The sequence below is a fragment of the Lytechinus variegatus genome, chromosome 2, assembly GCF_018143015.1.
Source record: "Lytechinus variegatus isolate NC3 chromosome 2, Lvar_3.0, whole genome shotgun sequence".
NCBI lineage: Eukaryota > Metazoa > Echinodermata > Echinoidea > Temnopleuroida > Toxopneustidae > Lytechinus > Lytechinus variegatus.
Genome location: NC_054741.1, coordinates 52,952,843 through 52,972,939, shown reverse-complemented (window position 1 = coordinate 52,972,939; position 20,097 = coordinate 52,952,843). Strand labels below are relative to the sequence as shown.

General features: G+C 38.5%; 1 protein-coding gene across 3 annotated transcripts in view; it reads right to left on the bottom strand.

The window, feature by feature from the left end:
• Nucleotides 1-351: 351 nt before the first annotated feature.
• Nucleotides 352-20,097, bottom strand: part of LOC121408350 (unconventional myosin-XVIIIa-like) — a 105,044-nt gene continuing 85,298 nt past the window's right edge. For all 3 annotated transcript variants that reach the window (XM_041599789.1, XM_041599790.1, XM_041599791.1), the window contains one exon: nt 352-6,492. In XM_041599789.1, coding sequence (XP_041455723.1) covers nt 6,264-6,492 — 229 coding nt within the window. In that variant the 3' untranslated portion in view covers nt 352-6,263. The remainder of the gene's footprint in view (nt 6,493-20,097) is intronic.

Genomic DNA, 20,097 nt, shown 5'->3' with positions numbered 1-20,097 from the left:
AATACCATCTTCATAATCATCACCACCATCATCATCGTTACCATCATCGTCATCGCTAGCATCATCATCATCCCCGTCATCACTACCTCCATTGTCAGCATTGTCACCATCATCATCACCATTGCCATCATTTCATCATCATCATCATGGTTAGCAACACTTTCATTACCATCAAAGTCATAACTCCCACCACTGCGATGGAAAATTATTGTCACACTCATTTTCATTTTCACAATTCCAACAACCTCATTATCATCTCCCCTTCTATCAACATAAACATAAAAACAATCAGAAAATGACTTCAATTCAAAGATATTCAAAACATTAAATAACAAAGGATAAACAATTCCATACAATATTATTATATCTTTAATGTTATCATTACAAGCAAAAAAATGCAATATTGTTAGAATACATTTTCTCAGATTCGTTTAGGTATACAATGCCTTTGACTCTGCCATCATACTGGAAGTTATTTCTGCCATACATCATCTTGAACATAAAATTTTTCTATATGGAAGACATTCAGATGTACATTTTCTCCATATCTGAATATGTTCCTACAAATTAAATTACCCTCTGCGTTTAATACTTAATGCAGCCCTTGATAATATATAGATATTTATCATCATTAAATAGGGTCAATTTTGTTAGTTCACAAAGAGATACATTTATCACATTATTCATACACAGGACCATAGAGTATATAGTGCACATAAAATAAGAGGCTTTTGTAAATGTTGAACCAACATATAGTGACTGAAAAATTGATTTATAGGATTTAATGTTATGTCAATTCCCATTTGTGTTGGTCAAGCAAAACAGTGTTAATATTCATGCACCCCCTTATGAAAACAACACAGGAATTTAAAATCATTGCGCATGCTTGAAGTACTGCCTTTTGCCAGCAAGGCGACAAAATATACTTCTTAGAATTAGTGATTAGGCCTAACTCGTGTCATTTTTATGTTGCTCAAAAAATCAACTGGGGAAAAAAGTTCTCACCTTGAACACATAAGACTTTCTGACATCAATGAAACAAGTTTATAATGCAATCTATCCCCATCCTTTCAAGATGCTATATTAAACCATAATCAAAGCATTGTGTACTAATTATTATATCGCCTTTTTCATTATTAAACTGCATTGGTACGAGAAGAAAAAAATCATCAAAACCCTAAAAATATCTTGTTATTTTACTTGCATAATACAGAATGATTGGAATCTGATTTATGAATATATATTGTTTTGGTTGATAAATATATATGTTTCTTATGATACACTAGAATTCAATACTTCAAACAAGAATGAAAGACAAAACAAATAAGGAGACTGCATTTTTCAATTAAAATACAGGTGACAGTAGTATCAAAGTCGGAAATCTGTACATTTTGTCTTTTTGTCTTTTCATGTTTTGTAATTGTTTTCAAGAAAACCAGAATTCAAAACAATAGTGGATTGGATATACTACTGAATAGTCCATTTCGATTAACAAATATTTTTGCTGAAATAAAAATGGCATAAATATACTGAGATATGTCAATATGTTTGAAACTAATTGGGATTTATAACAATCAGATTCAATACTCCATGGCTTTTGATCTTGCTTTCTCATGTTCACATCATTAATATAATATTGAAAGATTATGCCATTATGGAGAATTTCCATGTAAGAATACAATGTGCATATATTAAAATGGTTGACATTAAAAACATAAAATATGAACATCCCACACAGAAAAATGAATGAGATTTTCTGAAAACTGCAGACAAAATTGTGTCCCAATTAAATAAATAAAAAAACCAGACATAATGGTTTTATCATTTTTTTAACCTGGCATAGACCCACATAATTCTGGTAATTTTACACAAGATTTTCACCTGCAAATACCACACAACACCGGATAATGTAAGCAGTAAAATACACAACAAATATGTTAATTATTGATGTTTTTGGAAATGACAATAAATTTGCCATGAAAAAGGACATATAGAGAACTTCCCCCCCAAAGAAAAAAAAAATGAAAAGAATGTCCATTAAAACATATAAAATATAATATAATGCAAACAAAATGAGCACCAAATGTTACATATCACAACAAAATAAAACAAAAGAAACAAAGATATTGATACAATAAAAAGTTCATAAAATCTCAAACCCAAAAGCATCAAATAAGCTGATACTGGATAGAGACGCAACATTTCATTTACCCCCAAAAAACATATGATAAAACCATGTACCATGATAAAACTAATAAATTTGAAGATGCAGAAGAATTACTCACGAATTTGACAATGTAAATCATATCAGAGTACATAAGTCATTATGCAGACAATGTACACTGGGTAAAAGCATGAGGTATATTAATCGGCTAAATGAAAATTTGAAAGGATAAAACTAAAACAAGAGCATGAAACAAGATTTATTACTGTTCATATTCAATTTGCTCTGTCTTAATATAAGACTTTTACCCACATTTAAAGTGAAAAAACCAAGCCACTTATAAGCATCTGATTCCTTACACATATAATTATGTACTTATATTTCTTTCAGCATGTACAGTTGTTCTCAAAAGTTAGTGAGCCCCCCACCACACAATGTAATCCTTCATGCAAAGTGTTGAGTATAGACACTATCACTACAAGGTTCGGCAAGCCCAGAGAAACAAACTTCATTGAATGTGAATTTTATCACCAGACCTCACAATTACATATATATCTAAAACAGGGCAGAACAAGAACATTTAAACTACAGTATGTTCATTTTCTGGTGGGGGTTCACTAACTTTTGAGCACCGCTGTATATGTAACTGCAGTGCTGTCCATTTTCTTTTTATATTAAACTTTTAATTTGCAGATAATTATGTATAGCAGAATGATGTACTAATCATCTGTTTACACTACTATGGTTCTAAAGTTTATTCTCAGCTTTTTTTTCATGTATATCCCAAACTAAAATCAAAATACGAACCAAGTTTTGTCAACATGTCTGTATTAATCTGCAAACATATTGTCCAATAGAGCTTCCCTTAGTATAATAGAATTGAAATATTCTAAAGATAGACTGATTCTATACATTTGAAGATGAAAATACTGTTTCACGAGTCTGCAAAATAAATGCATTATAACTTACAATTTAATATTAAATAACATGGATGAAATAAGATAAGCAGAAGTGCTGAAGATCCTGCATGCTTTGATAGCCAAGGCACTGTAAGAAACAAACTACATTGAACAGGAATGATACACATGACAACATTCAAAACAGCTTAAAATTCCATTTCAATATTCCAAATTAGTACAACTATAATCTACAAAGATAAAGACAAAGATATATACACATTATTTCTGTATTTCATTTACATATTTTCCACATATATTATTTACACATTATTTAATTTCAATTCTTTTTTCTTTTTTTTTTACATCACATGTAAACATAGACAAATACCACTATATTAAGGTACGTATGTATCAGTATACCATTGCATTTTGGTTATACATTTCATCTCCAGTAGTGTTTGGTGAACACATCTATGACAATACTTATGACACACAAACACAAAAGTAAAGAGGTTATAAAATTTACATGTGATAGAAATGATACATATCATTTGAATTTCTTAGGAGATAGTTGAAATGACTTTAAGTTAGTGACTTCAGCAAATGCCTTGGGGAATATATTTGATTCCCTTTAAATTAAAGAATAATTCAATTTATTAAAAAGATCATATCTCCCAAATTGGGTGATCATATCTAATATCCATATTGCATGTGTGATCAATGAGATTACATACCCCGTGTACAATTATGCAGTGTTTCAAACGAGCGGTGAAAGGATTGTAAGGCGTAAAGCTGGAATAACTGAAAATAAAACACACAGTTGTGCACTGGGGGACTGCATGCTACGGCAAAACGTCACCTCTGGTTACATGCTAATCATTCACTTATCTTACGTTAAGAGGTAGAAGGGGAAAAAATTATTTCCCTTGACGGCTATTCCTGCTGCCTGTAACATGGTATCCAATTTATGGAACAAACTGCATTGCTCATCATCATCACATTCATAATCAAATTCGTTGCGAAGCAAACAGATGCCGCATACTTCTACTTCACGACACTTATTTTTCAGGTGATAATTTTTCCGGCGTTGAAGCAGGAGGAGTCCATAATGTGTGGGGAAATGGGAGATAAGAATGCAGAAAAACCTTGTGATGTTAAAATCAAGCCATCCTTTTGACTGCGTTTTCTCATCAGAGATGGCAACTTTACTTCTCATCTTTGAAGAAGAATTTATTTATGAATCACCGTTCTCATTTAAACACAATCCAAAGGAGGTTATTGATGTACGAATCAGTGATATCGAAAATCTGAAATTTTTTCACCCCCCCAAAAAAAAAAAAAAATCAGTGACCCTACTAAATGCATTTTGTAGTGATTATCTCACATGTGCGATCAGCCTTGACAAAAGATATTGTCAATATCTTATCCCTTGGAAACCTTTTATTTGGAAACGTCAACAAGGAGATAACCACTCCCTGCTGCTTCCTATTTTTAAAAATCACTTCCAGATAAGAAATTCAACAGATTTAAATCGAACTGCTAAAATGAATGGTAAGCTGAGATTGTGACCATCCCAAGTTATCTCGGCCATGCTGAACCTATATTCCTACTCTTAAAATCTTGGTCAGATCCATTTCAAGATCTCCAGCATCTATCATATTACCACTCATAATCATGCACCTTGCATCCACTCTTTTGTTCTCCTCATCCACTGGCCATTCCATTGCACAACATGATATCAATTCCCAAATACAGCTGTATAGGGACCTGTGGCCTAAATCTAGTTAAACATCCATTTTCTCTCTCTCTCTCTCTCTCTCTGTTGCTAAATATACTATCTCCCCTCCCCATCCCACACCTCTTTCCCTCTTTACTGTCATACTATCCCAGTTTCTTTCAATCCCCTTAAAGAGAAATGCCAGTTGTGGTAACGATCTCAAATTGAGTTCGAACACTATCCAATAAAATGACCTCCACAGTTTTAGTATGTGCCAAATAACTCTGGAGAAATATTGCAATCGCTGAGAAATGAGCAGAATAAACACAAAATTTCATCAAATGTTAGGTATTTTTTTCAAAGTATTATTAATGCACTGTCACACTCGTGCCTTTCTGTGTTGGAGATCATGAGTAATGTCAGTTTTTGGCTGAGATTTCACGATTTCACAGAGAAATATTAATGTACCATATCTAGATCTTTGATAATAGGGTGACAATCAAACCTTGATTTTAAAAACTTTCTCATGAAATAATGGTTTGCTGAAACTACATTCTTCTACCTTTAACCATCTTGTCCTATATCCTCCACACACACTCTCTCCCTGCAGACCAATATATATTGATGTTTAATTGAGCCAAGGGACATCTGTTCCCTGCATGTCCAGCGCTGCCATCCTTTTACTTTACAAGTACAAATCGGTAATCCAGAAGCTTAAAATTCATAAATTTGAGATATAAGTAGTAGTTCCTTACGCGGTACTCTGAAATTTTCAGAAAAGGCAATTTAACATTGCACCCTGCAGAACATTTGCAAAGAAAAGGGGGAATTTTGACATTTTCAAAGGTGTCCATTTTTTAAAAAGAAGAATGTAAAATGACTAGAACTTACACAAATACATACATATATTTTGCATGCTTAATGTGTGCATGCCTATTTGCATTCAAATACAAAATTACTGAGGATGCATTTGTAAGCTCATGAAGTATTTTGAAATGCGTAGCAATTGTACATTTTTCGTAATGTTTGTAAATTCTGTATGAGCCATCTTTAGAATCTTGTAGTTTCCTTACAGATTCCTACATCATGGCTTATGCTATTTATAATGGTACTGTAAAGTACAATAAAAGTGCTGAATGACATAAACATAGCCTTCATTTGTGAGATACAAACCTACATATATAGATATATATAAACACAGTTTGATGTGAACATGAGACTTCCAATATATGGTTTAAAAGAACATTTCTTTTGTAGTTGATTTTTTCTGACAGAATAGCATGCATTCAAACCTTCATGCAGTCCCCAATAATGAAGAGTTACTCATCAAGTACCCATTGATTATTTGCAATGCATTCATGCAAAGACAAAACATGGTTTCATTATAACAGTACTATAGCTACCACTAAACATTTACACACAGAAAAATAAAGTTTATACAAGTCTACTCTGCTACATCCCTAACTAGAACTGCTATTTAATATCACATATAATCTGGATTTATCATAAATCCTTTTTTCTTTGTCCCGTCGCCGCTTTCTCCGCCTATCGTAGATGAACTCGTCAAGCTGACGTTGTTTTCACCAAGCTCAACGCTTCCTACGGTGTCCTCACTGTACATGCTACTGGGTCGTGATGTGCTGCGTGCACCTAGCTCATCGACATCCTCGTCTTCATCCGAACTGCCGGGGTTGATGACATACTTCCCAGACCTGTGATTTAGGATGATTAAAAAAACTTATGGGTTATTCTTTCAAAAATGTTAACGCTGCGTGGGATAAAATGGATAATTTGAAAATCTTAATTTTTGAAATCAATAGTTATTGGGATTTCTAAAATTGTTCAATTTCATCAAGAATAAAAAGCTTATTTGAAGGAAAAAAGAAAATGACCACAGAAAGTTTTTCTTTTCATTATTCCAAGGTAAAAAACACACACAATTATAATGAATATAAAAAGGAAAACCCATAAAAGAAATTATACATCACACCATGCCACACTACTGGGAATGATATAGCAAAATGAATAAATAAATATGGAAGGCTAAGAATAAATATATAATATACAGGAATACTTATCAGGAATATTTAGCCTTAATTTTTAAAATATGATAATTTAAACAATAACACTAGGAGTAATTGTCCAGTGCAAAGTCGCCCCATGCTTTAGCTTGAACAAAATGATAGAAGATTAAAAATGCATTTTGTTGTGCCATCTAAGCATCTATACCTTGTCTATACTATGAAATCAAGTAGTCACCTTAAACCATGCAAAGCAAAATCATGAAACCCAAATTAAGTGACCAAAATACAAATGATGATTAGAATACCACTCTACATAAGTATAGCATATTCATGGCAAGAAAATAAAATAACGATTAGTTATCAAATAATTCTGCACACGACGACGGCATGCTGCTAGCAGACTTGCAAGAGATTGTTGCATTTATAAACAGCATAAAGCATTACAGAAATATGTTGAGTGACTTGCTCAAGTAAATCAAACTAAGTACAAAATAAATGCACAAGTAGAAATAAGGGTAAAACAATCACCAGATTTCCTGTATAAAAGGTTAATATTGAATTATAGGTTAATATCTTGCCATCTGAAATTTCTTGGCAATCCCACCTCTAGAATATTCAAGATTGATAAAGTGGGCACTCATCTTCATTTTTTCTCTACATTCACTTACACTCGCTCATCATCTTAAACCTCCCACCCAAAGTCATCACTAATCATAACATCCACCGGAAATTATTCATAAACATTTTATTACATTAAAAAAACTCTCATGCTTTAAAACTGTACTTCATGGGATGAAGTTTTAAATGTCAATCTGGAATTTTTGCATTGTAATATTTATCAATATTATTTGAAAACAATTTCAATTTTCTACTTTGATCTCTTAACCCCTTCTCATTACTTGCTACTGTATGTCATTAATGTTTAAAAAAAAAATTAGCAATTGGAAAGTGCTTTAATTAATGAAAATCTGTTAATGTTAATCTGAGCCAATGTTGAAAAATATGATTTCTGATACTACTGGTGAAAATATATGGAAATTCTTTAGTTGTACCATGTAAACATGTCACTCATAAGTTTGTTATGCTTTGAGTGATATCTAATATGTATATAGTACACACATTTCATTTTTTTTACTTTCATTTGTCTTTTTAAGAGATGTTAATGGATAGGTCTTATAGGAGCACTCAGAAATTGAATGAGAGTAAATATATATGAAATACATTTCACCAGGAAAATCAGGGGTTGTATTATCTTGTATAGATAATATTGAAGAAATTGTTAATAATGGGGAATTGTTGGATATAAATATAGGATTTGTATAGCTCATGTATCCACCTTGCTAGGTGCTCAAGGCGCTCCTTTATTACCCCGGCCGGCTAAGCTAGTCTACTGATTCTGGTGCGCACAGCTTTTCGAGGAATTACTTCCTGCCGGTACCCATTTACCTCACCTGGGTCGAATGCAGCACAGTGTGGATAAATTTCTTGTTGAAGGAAAACATGCCATGGCTAGGATTTGAACCCATGACCCTCTGTTTGAAAGGCGATAGTCAGAACCACTAGACCACGACATGTCCACTCATGATGGATAGCACTATCAACCACCAGTGATGTTCATTAACATGTCACTCAGATATTGTCACTTGCGTTAGTCTTTTTGTTTCACGCTCCTTATCAACAGCATAGAGTGACATATGATCACAACGCAAATTTTCTATGCTGACTTAAAATGTCATAATGCAAATAATGCACAGTATTACACAGTCTAAGCTCCGCCCCAGTTATAATCAGTGATGATTAGTACATCATTCAGAAATAATTATAACTTGTTATGCATAGCAAAGATGAAGTCATGGGTGGTGATAAAGGAGCATATTGACATGTGATCTATCACCATTGGTGAATGGTAGCGCTATCCATCATACTTGGGGATAACTATCAAAGGGAGATACAACATGTACATAAAACCCAATTTAGACTCCACACTATATCTATAAACCAGATAGTTAAGATGATATCTTAAGTAGTTAAGACAGAAAATAGAGATTTCATGAATTGAAGAAGATTTGGTAAAATACATCACCGGGTTCCTACTTTGCGTTTTATTGAAGACAACTCAGAGGTCAAACCCAGATTTGTTCAGTCCTATTGGTCCTAAAGAACGATTTATTAGAGTTTCACATTTTCAGAAAATCAATACCAAGACAAAGTTTAAATAAAAAAAGATGAGATTGTTTTCTCATCAAGATGAATATAGGTGGTTTCAAACCGCCTCGATCATAAGAATCCCCGTTAAATTACGAGAACTTTTTAAGGCTAAAAAATACCCGTTTAATATTCCTGCATTCACACCGCCCCAAAACACATCCTTCGGGATAAGTTCCCGAAGTTACGAGCATGCGCAGTGTGGTCTGATAAGCAGACAAGGCGGGAGATTCAAAATCACTAGCCCAGCAGCCACCCACGCCGCCGCGCCCAACGACACGCTGGGATAAAAGTTCCCGTAATTTGCTTTCACATCGCCAAAATACCTGCGACCTTGGGAAAAATCCCCACGAAAGTTCTCGTAATTTCGCCAAGTACCTACTATTTAGCGGGTATTTTCTTTCGGGGATATTACGCGTAGTTTGCTTTCACATTACCAAAATACCTGGTATTTTCTGATCGGGGTAAATTTCCCGATCAGAGAATACCTGGAACTGGCGAACTTCGAGGCGGTCTGAAACCACCTTATGAGGCGGTTTTAAGGCCACCACACACCTTACGACTGTTCGCGAAAAGATTTTGGAACAAATCACATTTTGCTAATTTTCTGAAAATGTAAATGGAACATATCATTATATTTGAGGTTAAAAGTAATTGAAAGAATACTAATAACTATTTTGAAAGATTGCGAGCCTTTATTTTGGAGTAAAGGTCAAATTAGTTTCAAATCATAGCCAATCGTACGACTGCTATGACGTCATTACGACTAGACAATAAATTTGCTTTTATTCTAAAAAGGATGATAACATAAGTCACAGATTTGGACACAAGTATTCGTACGATGATTTAGAACATTACACAGCAAAATATATTCCATGTCTCAATATTAGCATCAAATTCTACTACATTTAATTTTGAAATCGGGTCGCAGACCAATCGTAAGGTGTGCGATCGCCTTTAGGTTTTGTAATAAGTTGGCAAAATATGTTGCCATGGGTATATGAGAGATGACTGGTCTTAATCACTCCTCTGTATGCTAGTTTCTCACCGCAGTTCTGGGGCAATTCATTTTGTATTTCTTCTAAAATCCCCAACTCGACAACCCCACTCCCTCAACTGCACATCATTGATATAATATTTACATTATCACTGCACTATTAAGGATTAGACAATGTTGTATGAGACTATAAACGGAAAAGCATGAATGAATGTAAACCGAATTTGCAATATACTGCATTTAACATGCTAGGTATGCACAGTTTCCTCTTTGCAACTGAATTGAAGATGCTTATGTCTCAAATTGTGTTTCAAGAAAGAAATGTTGAAGTAAAAACAAATTATCAGAGCTTGAAAAGCATGTGTTTGTTGAAGATGAAGAATAAAAAAAATGCTTGAAATGTATAAAAGGTAATTATGATGTCAATTTGTTTTCCAATTTTTGTAGCTAAAACAAATATTGATCTTAAAATTGATTATATCATCATTTTTTTTTTCATGAGCTCTCTGAAGATGATCCCAATGGTCATCAGGAAGAACATTTGATATTAATGTGTTGGAAACAACCACTTCCCTGAACGTGTTCTATTTCAATGTACACTTCAATTCCTAATCCAATTTGCATCAACCCTATCCTCCATAAATATTGTACAGGTTGATAACCTTTATATACCTTGAAGTAAACTGTACAGTTGTGACCTCCTTTCAGAGCAGAAAGGACATTAACTTTAATGTGTGAACACACACTCTATGTCTTTTTGGCTCTAAATGGTAGAATGAATGAGGGATATCTTGCTTCCTTCCGCCCTCCACATGGCAACTGTTGCCTTTAACAGGAAGGTATATTTCATCTTGGTACTAAAATAGATGCTAGCCTAGAAAGCATACAAATACACTATCCATAACTGATATAAACTAACAAAAGTAATAAAAAAGAAAGTACACATAAAAGTCTAAATCTGGTTCAAGAAAACTATAATAACATAATATATTATCCCTTAACCATCCTTGTAAAATTAAACAGTACCTGAACATAGATAAACTGCCAGTTTCTTGAAATAATGTCTTCAGCCTTTAATGTATTTGAAAATATGAAAATACTTACCATGATTTTCTTATTTACGAGATAACTGGATATACCCATTTGATTTGCTAGTTCATTACGATGAACCTGCGTGCCGAATATAGAGTACACAATTTTTCCTGCGCGCGCGCTGCATCTCCCTACCAACGCACTATCCCAAGATCGTCGCGCAATTTGGCGTCCATTTCCTCTCATGAGCCTGCGGCAAGACATGTTGTCACACAAGGCGAGGGGTAGGAGGGAGGGTTCAAATGGGTATATCCAGTTATCTCGTAAATAAGAAAATCATGGTAAGTATTTTCATAATTTACATCAATAACTGGGATATACCCATTTGATTTGCTAGACCAACACGGATTCAACGTGAAGGGAGGCATGTCTAGACTAAGAAGTGCGTTAAAATAGGGAGATGAAGACACAAAGGCCGTTGCCTTACGGACAGGGGAGGCGATAAAGCCTCATGTGAAGAAGTCCTTAAGAGCAAGGAGTGAAGGAAAGAGGGGCGTCAATAGACGGACCTCGAGAAGTCGTGAACGACGATTCCAAGAAAGAGCCCAAGAAGAATGATACTAAGTATCATGGGCCCTCGGCCTAGTGTCAGGAGAACAACATCACCAGCTGACTAGAGCGTAAAATTCGGAATTTGTTGAAATTTTCAACAAGAATCGTGATCGGAAAACTGTAGCTTTAAGGCTCAGTAAGTGATCCATCGAACAATCTGAGAAGGCGAGAGATCTCAGAAGCCTCCGCGTGGGAGAAAGCGCCCAGAATTCGATATCCGTCTCAAATGCGTGAGGGCAGAACATCTGCAGAATTCTGATAGAGAGCTGTGGCAGAAAGTTACTAGCGGTCCGAAGGGGACTAGGAACGACGGAGAGTAGGGATTTAAGAAAACCACTCGTAAGGCAGTCAAGGGTCGAGAAAGCGACTGAGTGCCATCCTTTTAATAAGAAATACCGCGGACCTGCTGCCTATGTAGAATAAAGCAGTCTGGTTAAAATAGCTCAACCGGGCGTGTCAGAGAAACAGCGCGGTACACATCACGACAAAAGTGTGATAGACCGAGTGATCGAGAGAGAACTCAGGATCCCCTTTCTCCCGTACTGATCGAAGCACCCATCTGAGGGTGCAGTGCCCGCGGTGGAAGAGGTGGCTTGGCTCAAGCCACCATTGCCGAGAGAGCCCGTGAGGCTAGGCTGCGATGGATGACCGCCGGGCGGGGGAATCCCTAGCAGCAGCAAGTGTACGCCAGAGGGAGCTGGCGAAAAGTCTCTGTCATGATCATACGTGAAGGCGACAATCAAGAGATGTTCTAACGAACAGACATCGCCAGATATGATACCTCAACAGTACGTTCCCAACGGAATCGAATGAGGTAGCAACGGCCCTGTCCTATCAAGTTAGGGACGGAAACTGGCTAAGAGTGTCGATGTCCTCGCTTGAAGAAACAAGCGAAGGAGGGAGACTTGAGGAAAATAAACACAAAAATTTCCATCAGTCTGCGGTGAGAACCAGTTGTTTATGAAAACAGCCACAAGGCCTGGTCTCTCAGGTGATCGTAAGAGCAAGCACCGCCGGCGCCGGTTGCGGCAGCGTGGAACAGTCCGATATCGGAGAATAAGGAGTTCCAAAAAGCTGCGGGGGGCGGCAAAAATGACGCCCTAAGCAGTGGGGGATGAGCATCTAAGTTTCTAAAAGAAGAACTCCAGTGAAGTAAATCACTTACATGGAGAGACTCATCCGCAGTCGGCCCGAGAAAAAGCGGGTCGTAGTGATTGTGGTTAGGTAGGCATAAGCATACATGCATCCACGGTTACATCATCCTCGGTCGTGCGGTGACCATGGCCACATGCATTGCATGGAGGGAGGATGAAGCAGCATGCGAGGTGACTCGAGTGTGCCGAGTGAAAAAGCTTCTAAATAAGAAGACGATTCGACAAATGGGCACGGTAAGACATCCACCGTAGACCACTCCACACAAGGAGGAAACGGCGGAGACGCCCGCAAGCTTGACCCACATAGAGAGCAGTCTATAACATAGACTGTTAGAGCTCGACCGATGGTCTGAAGGCGTACTGTTTGGTGTAAACTCGCCGACCCGGTACGGTGGGTGTGCCCAGAAAATAGGCATAGAATGCCGACAGAGAAGTCTGGGGCTTTAAACAAGCTTGAACGCACGTACATAGCCAATAATCTCATGAGATGTACGGCGGTTTCTTTCCTCCGAGATGATGCTTACCCGACCGGGAAGGACTCGGGGAACAGCTGTGAATGTCAACAGGAGGGATATCTAGCATATGAAAAGCTGATTCCCTCCAGGTATTCGGTGCGGGTGCTTTCGGCGGTGTCCGGCTGGACGACCGGTGATGGCAGCTCGGGCAGGGCTCGAACGAGCCGCCCGAATACGAGACAATAGGTTAACATAACCATAATGCACCGGGTGGTGAAGGCGTAGCGATTACTAAGCACAGGAGAACTTTAAATCGCCGTGACATTCAGATCCGATATACATACTCATAAGTTCGGAGAGCTATGAGGTAGTGAGACATACCGCTGAGCGGTGATGGTGCTCATATCGGAGTCGCCCTCTCTTCAGCGGCGATCGCTGGAGGACGGGTGTCTGTACTAGCCCTGACTCTGGCCTTGCAAGGGTAGGAGCTAAGTAAGACAGGGCACCCTTACTTTCGAATAGAAAGTGAGGTTCAGGCCAGAAACCGACGGTCCCGTCGCCTGGGCGGACGGACCGCGGACGTGATAGGTTGCCCCCTCAAAGCAGCCAAACATTCTCACGAGAGAAGTGCGGCATGCGGTATGTAAGAGATTCTTACCTCCAATCTACGGGCCCGCTTAGGGGGTAGAATGGAGAGAGTTACCGCTGAAGGAGTCGTCGCCGTACGTGGGCTTGACGTAGAGGGCGAATTCGGGAGTACCTGCATAAAAAGGGGAATACCCATGCAGGTAACTCGCCGATGGCTCCCCGGAGTGCGGGTTGGCGAGAGAAGTCTCAATCCGCTCAATACCCGACGCCAGCAATAAGACCGCGGCGGTCTTATAATGACGGAGAACACGAGGATAAGAACCCGTAATGCTCGGGGACGCATAGATGCAGCCTGAACGGATGCAAAGTCCAGCCGTCGGTCACCGAGAGCTTGCCGACATATTGATGCTTGAAAGCCGTATGTCGGAAGCACCTGCATAGAAACGGGGGTCACCGTGTAGGTGAACAGCGTTTCAATAAATGCCCGGTGTGAGAGGACAGGTGATTGCTTGAGCCGCACAGTGCTTAGCAAGGCGGCTGAAGCTGATATGAAGCGTGGGTGAATTACCCGCACTGCTCATGGGAGTATGTGCGACGCCTGACCCACAAATATCGGGAGTCTGGTGACATAATGGAGGGCGATGCCCGTATGTCGATAACACCTGTGTATTAGCGGGGATTTCCCTTGCAGGTGCGTGAGCCGGCGAATCATGAAATCGCCGGTGACTCTCCGAGGTGCAAGATGGCGAATGTCTGCTTAACCTGCCCGGTGCTCGACACGGCGGTTTTAGCTGACAGGGAGCATGAGGATAAAGATCCGTGATGCTCGAGGGCGTTCTGTTGTAACATGAAGTTACGACGCATGGCCATCGGCACAAGAATCAGAAAGAAAGGTCTGCCCGCAAAGTGGGATTAGCGACCTAGACTTTCTTCTTGTTATTCCTCTTCTGTGCGGCCCCCGCCGGGGGGCAGAAGAGGGAACAATCATCGGGAGTCTGGCGACATAGTGGCGGGCGACGCCCGTATGTCGATAGCACCTGTGTATTAGCGGGGATTTCCCTTGCAGGTGCGTGGGCCGGCGAATCATATTGCCGGTGACTCTCCGAGGTGCGAGACGGCGACTGTCTGCTTGACCTGCCTGGTGCTCGACACGGCGGTTTTAGCTGACAGAGAGCATTAGGATGAAGATCCGTGGTGCTCGAGGGCGTTCTGTTGTAACATGAAGTTACGACGCCTGGCCGTCGGCACAAGAATCAGAAGGGAAGGTCTACCCGCACAGCGGGGTTAGCGACCTAGAATTTCTTCTTCTTCCTCTTCTATGCGGCCCCCGCCGGGGGGCAGAAGAGGGTATAATGATTGGGAGTCTGGTGACATAATGGCGGGCAACGCCCGTATGTCGATAGCACCTGTGTATTAGCGGGAATTTCCCTTGCAGGTGCGTGAGCCGGCGAAACATGATATTGCCGGTGACTCTCCGAGGTGTGTTGGATGGCCGGTGTCTGCTTGATCCGCTCGGTTGGTAGTACCGTCGGCTGAAGCAGGCAAGCCTGGGGGTAAAAACCCGCAGTGCTGGAGGGCACTCTAGATTAGCTTGAGAAGCTGAGAGGCCTGGCCATCAAAAGAATCAGAGGACAGACCGCCCGACGGAGCGGGGCTTACGTCTGTGGTTCTCCTCTTCTTCTTTTCTTCTTCTTCGGTTGCTCCGGCGCCGGAGCGGAAAAGGGACAAGAGGCTGGGCTGCGCCTGTCTTCCTCTCCTTAGCTCTCCCACGGGGAGAGCTAGCCGAGCGAGAGGAGGCGTCGGCCGAATCTGACGGCGTCAGATTGAATTGAGAGTCCGACACGGTCGGACTCAGGTGCCTCTTCCGACTAGGGGCTGGTAGCCCTTTGCCGACGCTCCCTAGAGGGGTCTTACACGGCATCGAGCCTAGTCTTTGCCGGGTGGAGAGACCCGTGCTCTCCCCCCGACTTTAGGTGACCCGATGGCCGGTGGGTCTGACAGCCCTAGAGGAGTCGCCGTTTTCTGTACTAGTGCGACGCTCCCCAATAAGGTTCAGGTTCCGGGACGGAAGCCTTGGCCATCACCGTGCGGGCACGTGGTCGCAAATCCACGGTTCCACCCTTATTAAGCGGGACACGTGAACGCGCGTCCACGGTTCCACCCCTTTGAGAGCCCACGGGGCTCTGACTCTGTTCTCGCTATCTATACTACCTGTGGTGGGGGATAAGACCCCGTGTCGGGCCCCGAAACAGCAGCCGCCTGAGGCTCTTCAGAAAGAGAGTCCGAAAGGCTCATTATTGCCGTAGGGTGATCTAGTAGTAAGATAGAAAAAAAAAGAGAAGCAAAGGGGGTAGGGGGGGGGAACAAACCCCAACCCAGAAGACAAGGACCTCAAAAAGCGGACTTTTGAGAGTCAAAAACGGATCTCACAAGGATGATACAAGGTAAAATCCCAGAACAAAGGAAACAGTAATAATTGAGAATTATTAAGAGACACTGTCCCTGAAGTCCGTTAGAAAAATTAATTATTTGATTATCACAACAAGAATCTGCTTCCGCCAAAATTCTGAAAAGAAGGAAGGGGGGAAGCATCTAAAAAGAAGAAAACACTAAGTTTTCTTCTTTTTTTTTTGTTGTTGTTTTGTTGTGTCCACCTGTTCAAAAGAAAAAAAAAAATAATAATTTTTCTTGAGGTGAGGATCAGCTAAGGAAAAAAGGGAGCAAGATTCCCTTTCTTTTTTTTTTTTTATAAACAAGAAGTTTAAGAAAAAAAAAATTATAAGTCCAGAGACCGGTAGCTGACTTGAAAAGGAAGGGGGGGAAAACAAAGATAGCTTTCCCGAGAAGGAAGGCCGAGTCAAAGGCGACGAACGCTGACAGGAGACGGCTTCCTAAAAAAAATTCTAAGTATTCTTGTGAAGGAAAGAAAATATTTTTTTTTTTTTTTTTATAATTAATTGAATAATTAATCAATTAATAAACACAAGAACAAAGGATTGATTGAAACAAAAGAACAATCAACTAACTCGAAACAAGAAACAAAGAACTTGAATCGAGGCAAAGGAGCAAGTCAAGAATTAAAAGAATCAATCAATTAATTAATTAATCAATTAACCAATTAATTCAATTAATAAATACAAGAGCAAAGGATTGATTGAAACAAAAGAACAATCAACTAACTCGAAACAAGAGACAAAGAACTTGAAACGAGGCTGGAATACGACGCTCCTAACGTCCTACAGAACCTATCTGTGGAGAAATAAATCAATTAAATTCACGACGAGTCGTATAAACGAAGAAGTCAGTGAATAAAAAGAATTAAAAGGATTAAAAAGGAGCGAAGACAACGCCCGAGCAGGAAGGCGCGGAGCTATGGGGCGGAGAGGTGAAGACAACCCGCCTGTGAGAAACGTATCTTTAAAAAAAACAAACTCACGAAGAGGGACAAGAAACGTTAAAATAATATCACGTCGCGCGGAGCTTCCGAAATAATATCACGGAAGCTCCGCGCGACGTGATAATCCTATAACAATCTTAGATGAGAGAAAATAAGATTGAAATAAGGGAAGAATTGCACAATAAAGTATCCAAACGGAAAACAGAAATGCAATTTTGAGAGTGTACTTAGCTTGCGACTGCACTCGACCGCAGGCGAAAGTAAAAGAGGAAATGGACGCCAAATTGCGCGACGATCTTGGGATAGTGCGTTGGTAGGGAGATGCAGCGCGCGCGCAGGAAAAATTGTGTACTCTATATTCGGCACGCAGGTTCATCGTAATGAACTAGCAAATCAAATGGGTATATCCCAGTTATTGATGTAAATAAAAATATCTGAAATACAATGCTTTACTGTTATAAAAAGTTAAGTAAGAACCTTAATGTTACAAATTTGATTATAAAGGGAATCTCAAGTAAATAAATACCCTTTTCTCATGGCAGTTTCTTAACCCCAGACTATCAAAAAGCAAAGTTTACAAAGGCTGATTTTTTTCCACACCTGGCTAAGGAAATACTTCCTGTTCTTGAACAAAAATTCGGTAACCCAATAGTTGTGGTAGCTTATAACAAAATGCAATATATTACAGGATTAAGAAAAGATTTATTCATAAATCCATAAAAGAAAGCTAGAAAAGGAGATTTTTTTGAGTTGATCAATCAAGGATTACAATTAAAGAGTAAAGTATATGTCATATCTGCTCAACAGGGAATTACATGGGTCCTTGATATTTTTTTAGAAAGCATTTTTGACCTTTTCCCCTGAAGTCATATATTTCACCTCAGAGTCATGCAAGCTGTGAGGAGGAATATAAAGAAAGAGCGACAGTGCTCTGTTGCAGGGAAAAGGGGAAGTCTGGGGGAATCTGTTTTGAAATAATCAGAGCGATGTGTATCATTGGGAAATGAAGAGGTGGATGTTTTGATGAAAAGTGTTATCCTGTCTGTAATGATGCCCTTTGGCTCGTTCTGGTCACAAAAGACATGGAAATGTTAGCCAAGATAATCTCCCGGCATGGCTCTTACTTAGCCTTCCACAACGAACCCATTCATTATTCTTCAATTCTCATAATGCTAATAACATGTACATTTATATTTTCAGCATCTGTAAAAAAACCAAATCCATTAGCAATAAATGGGATTCGTGGAAAAGTTATGGCATATTTCATCATCTTCTTTCTATTTAAATGAGAGTGAAATAATGGAAATCATCTTCTTTTTTTTTTGGGGGGGTTAAAAACACACATGATCATTTCAAAATAGTACTCAAAATAGTAAATATTTTTTAGGGGAGGGAGTGGATCAGTGGAACATGAGCCTTTCAAAATACAAAAGTTATTTCAATCTAACCCAAATTGGGTGAAAAAGTGTGTCTGAAACCCAAAAGAATAGAAAGTTATTAGGCATACAATAACCATTCACATTTTTGTATGTATAAAAAAATAAGAAGAAAATGAGACAAAATGAATATAGTGTCCTGTTGTGATATTATTTTTTGTCAAAAGTAAATGAAGACTGTGTTAGGTTTGTCTTTGTTTTGTTTTCCTTTGTTTTGTCAATACTGCGTAGATCAGTAAATGACATGTATACATACAATTTCCTCCACACATGATAAATGAAAGCTTCTGGGTGATATCAAGGAAGCTCCTTGGTGATATCCTTTTTTTTTCGTTTTGTTTGGTATTTCCATGAAGCTAAAATCCAAGGAATCTTGCATTCTTGCTCTAACAATAAAATCACAGAGCCTAAAAATGGTAGACAAATGAAGAAAATATATTTGACCTTTTTAAGGCCAATGAACTCGGCTGAAAGTATACTGGCTGTACCATAGAATATAAAGTAAGAACATTAAATATTTTATCGAGGAGGTCTAGAATAACAACTCCAAAATGAGTTCATATGGAAATCTATTGTCCTTCAAAAATAAAGCTTTATGAGATAAAAATGAAATTGCAGACAAAAATCTGAACAGAATCAGGAAATGAAATTATGTTATATGCACTCTAAAAAAAAAGGTGTACCCAATATTGGGTAAAATGGGAATATGCATGTTGGTTGGGTAAAAATATTTTGTAAATTTTACATAATGTTGGGTTGAAATAGCCCAATATGGGGTACCAAAAATACCCAGCAAGCATGCATGTTCCGTCTGCCCAATATTGGGTAAACCTTTTACTCAGTGTTTTTAGAGTGTGATAACAAGTTGTGTAGAATTTGAAGAAAAAATCAACTTAAAAGATGAGTAATTCGTATGAAAATCATCAACAGATTTGAAAATAAAATGGAATACTAGTCGGATTCAAAATTTCATTCACACACACATGGTACATAAGTATGGAATGCTCTGCATAATAATTGTTGTACTTTGTTTTTTTGCTCATATAAAACCAAAAACAAACATCATTAATGAAAATCAAAATGTGCTTTTAATTCATGTACATCATGTGGTAATTCGGCAATATGAAAAAAAAGTATTTTTTCTGCTGTGCACTGTGAAAGTAAATTTTGGTATATGAGATATAATGTGTGCATTAGCATGTGAAAATTGAGAAAAATATGAACTGCTGAAATAGTTATAGTTCAAAATCATACTTTAAAACATATAAAAATGTATTGTGCCACATATGAGCATATAATGAGAATACAGATCGTTAGTGAGAACTGAGTGAAAATACTTGCCAATTTGTGGATGGTTATCACCACATCACTGAAAATCTATCAATGAGTGAATGTAATCATTATTACTTTTGTACTA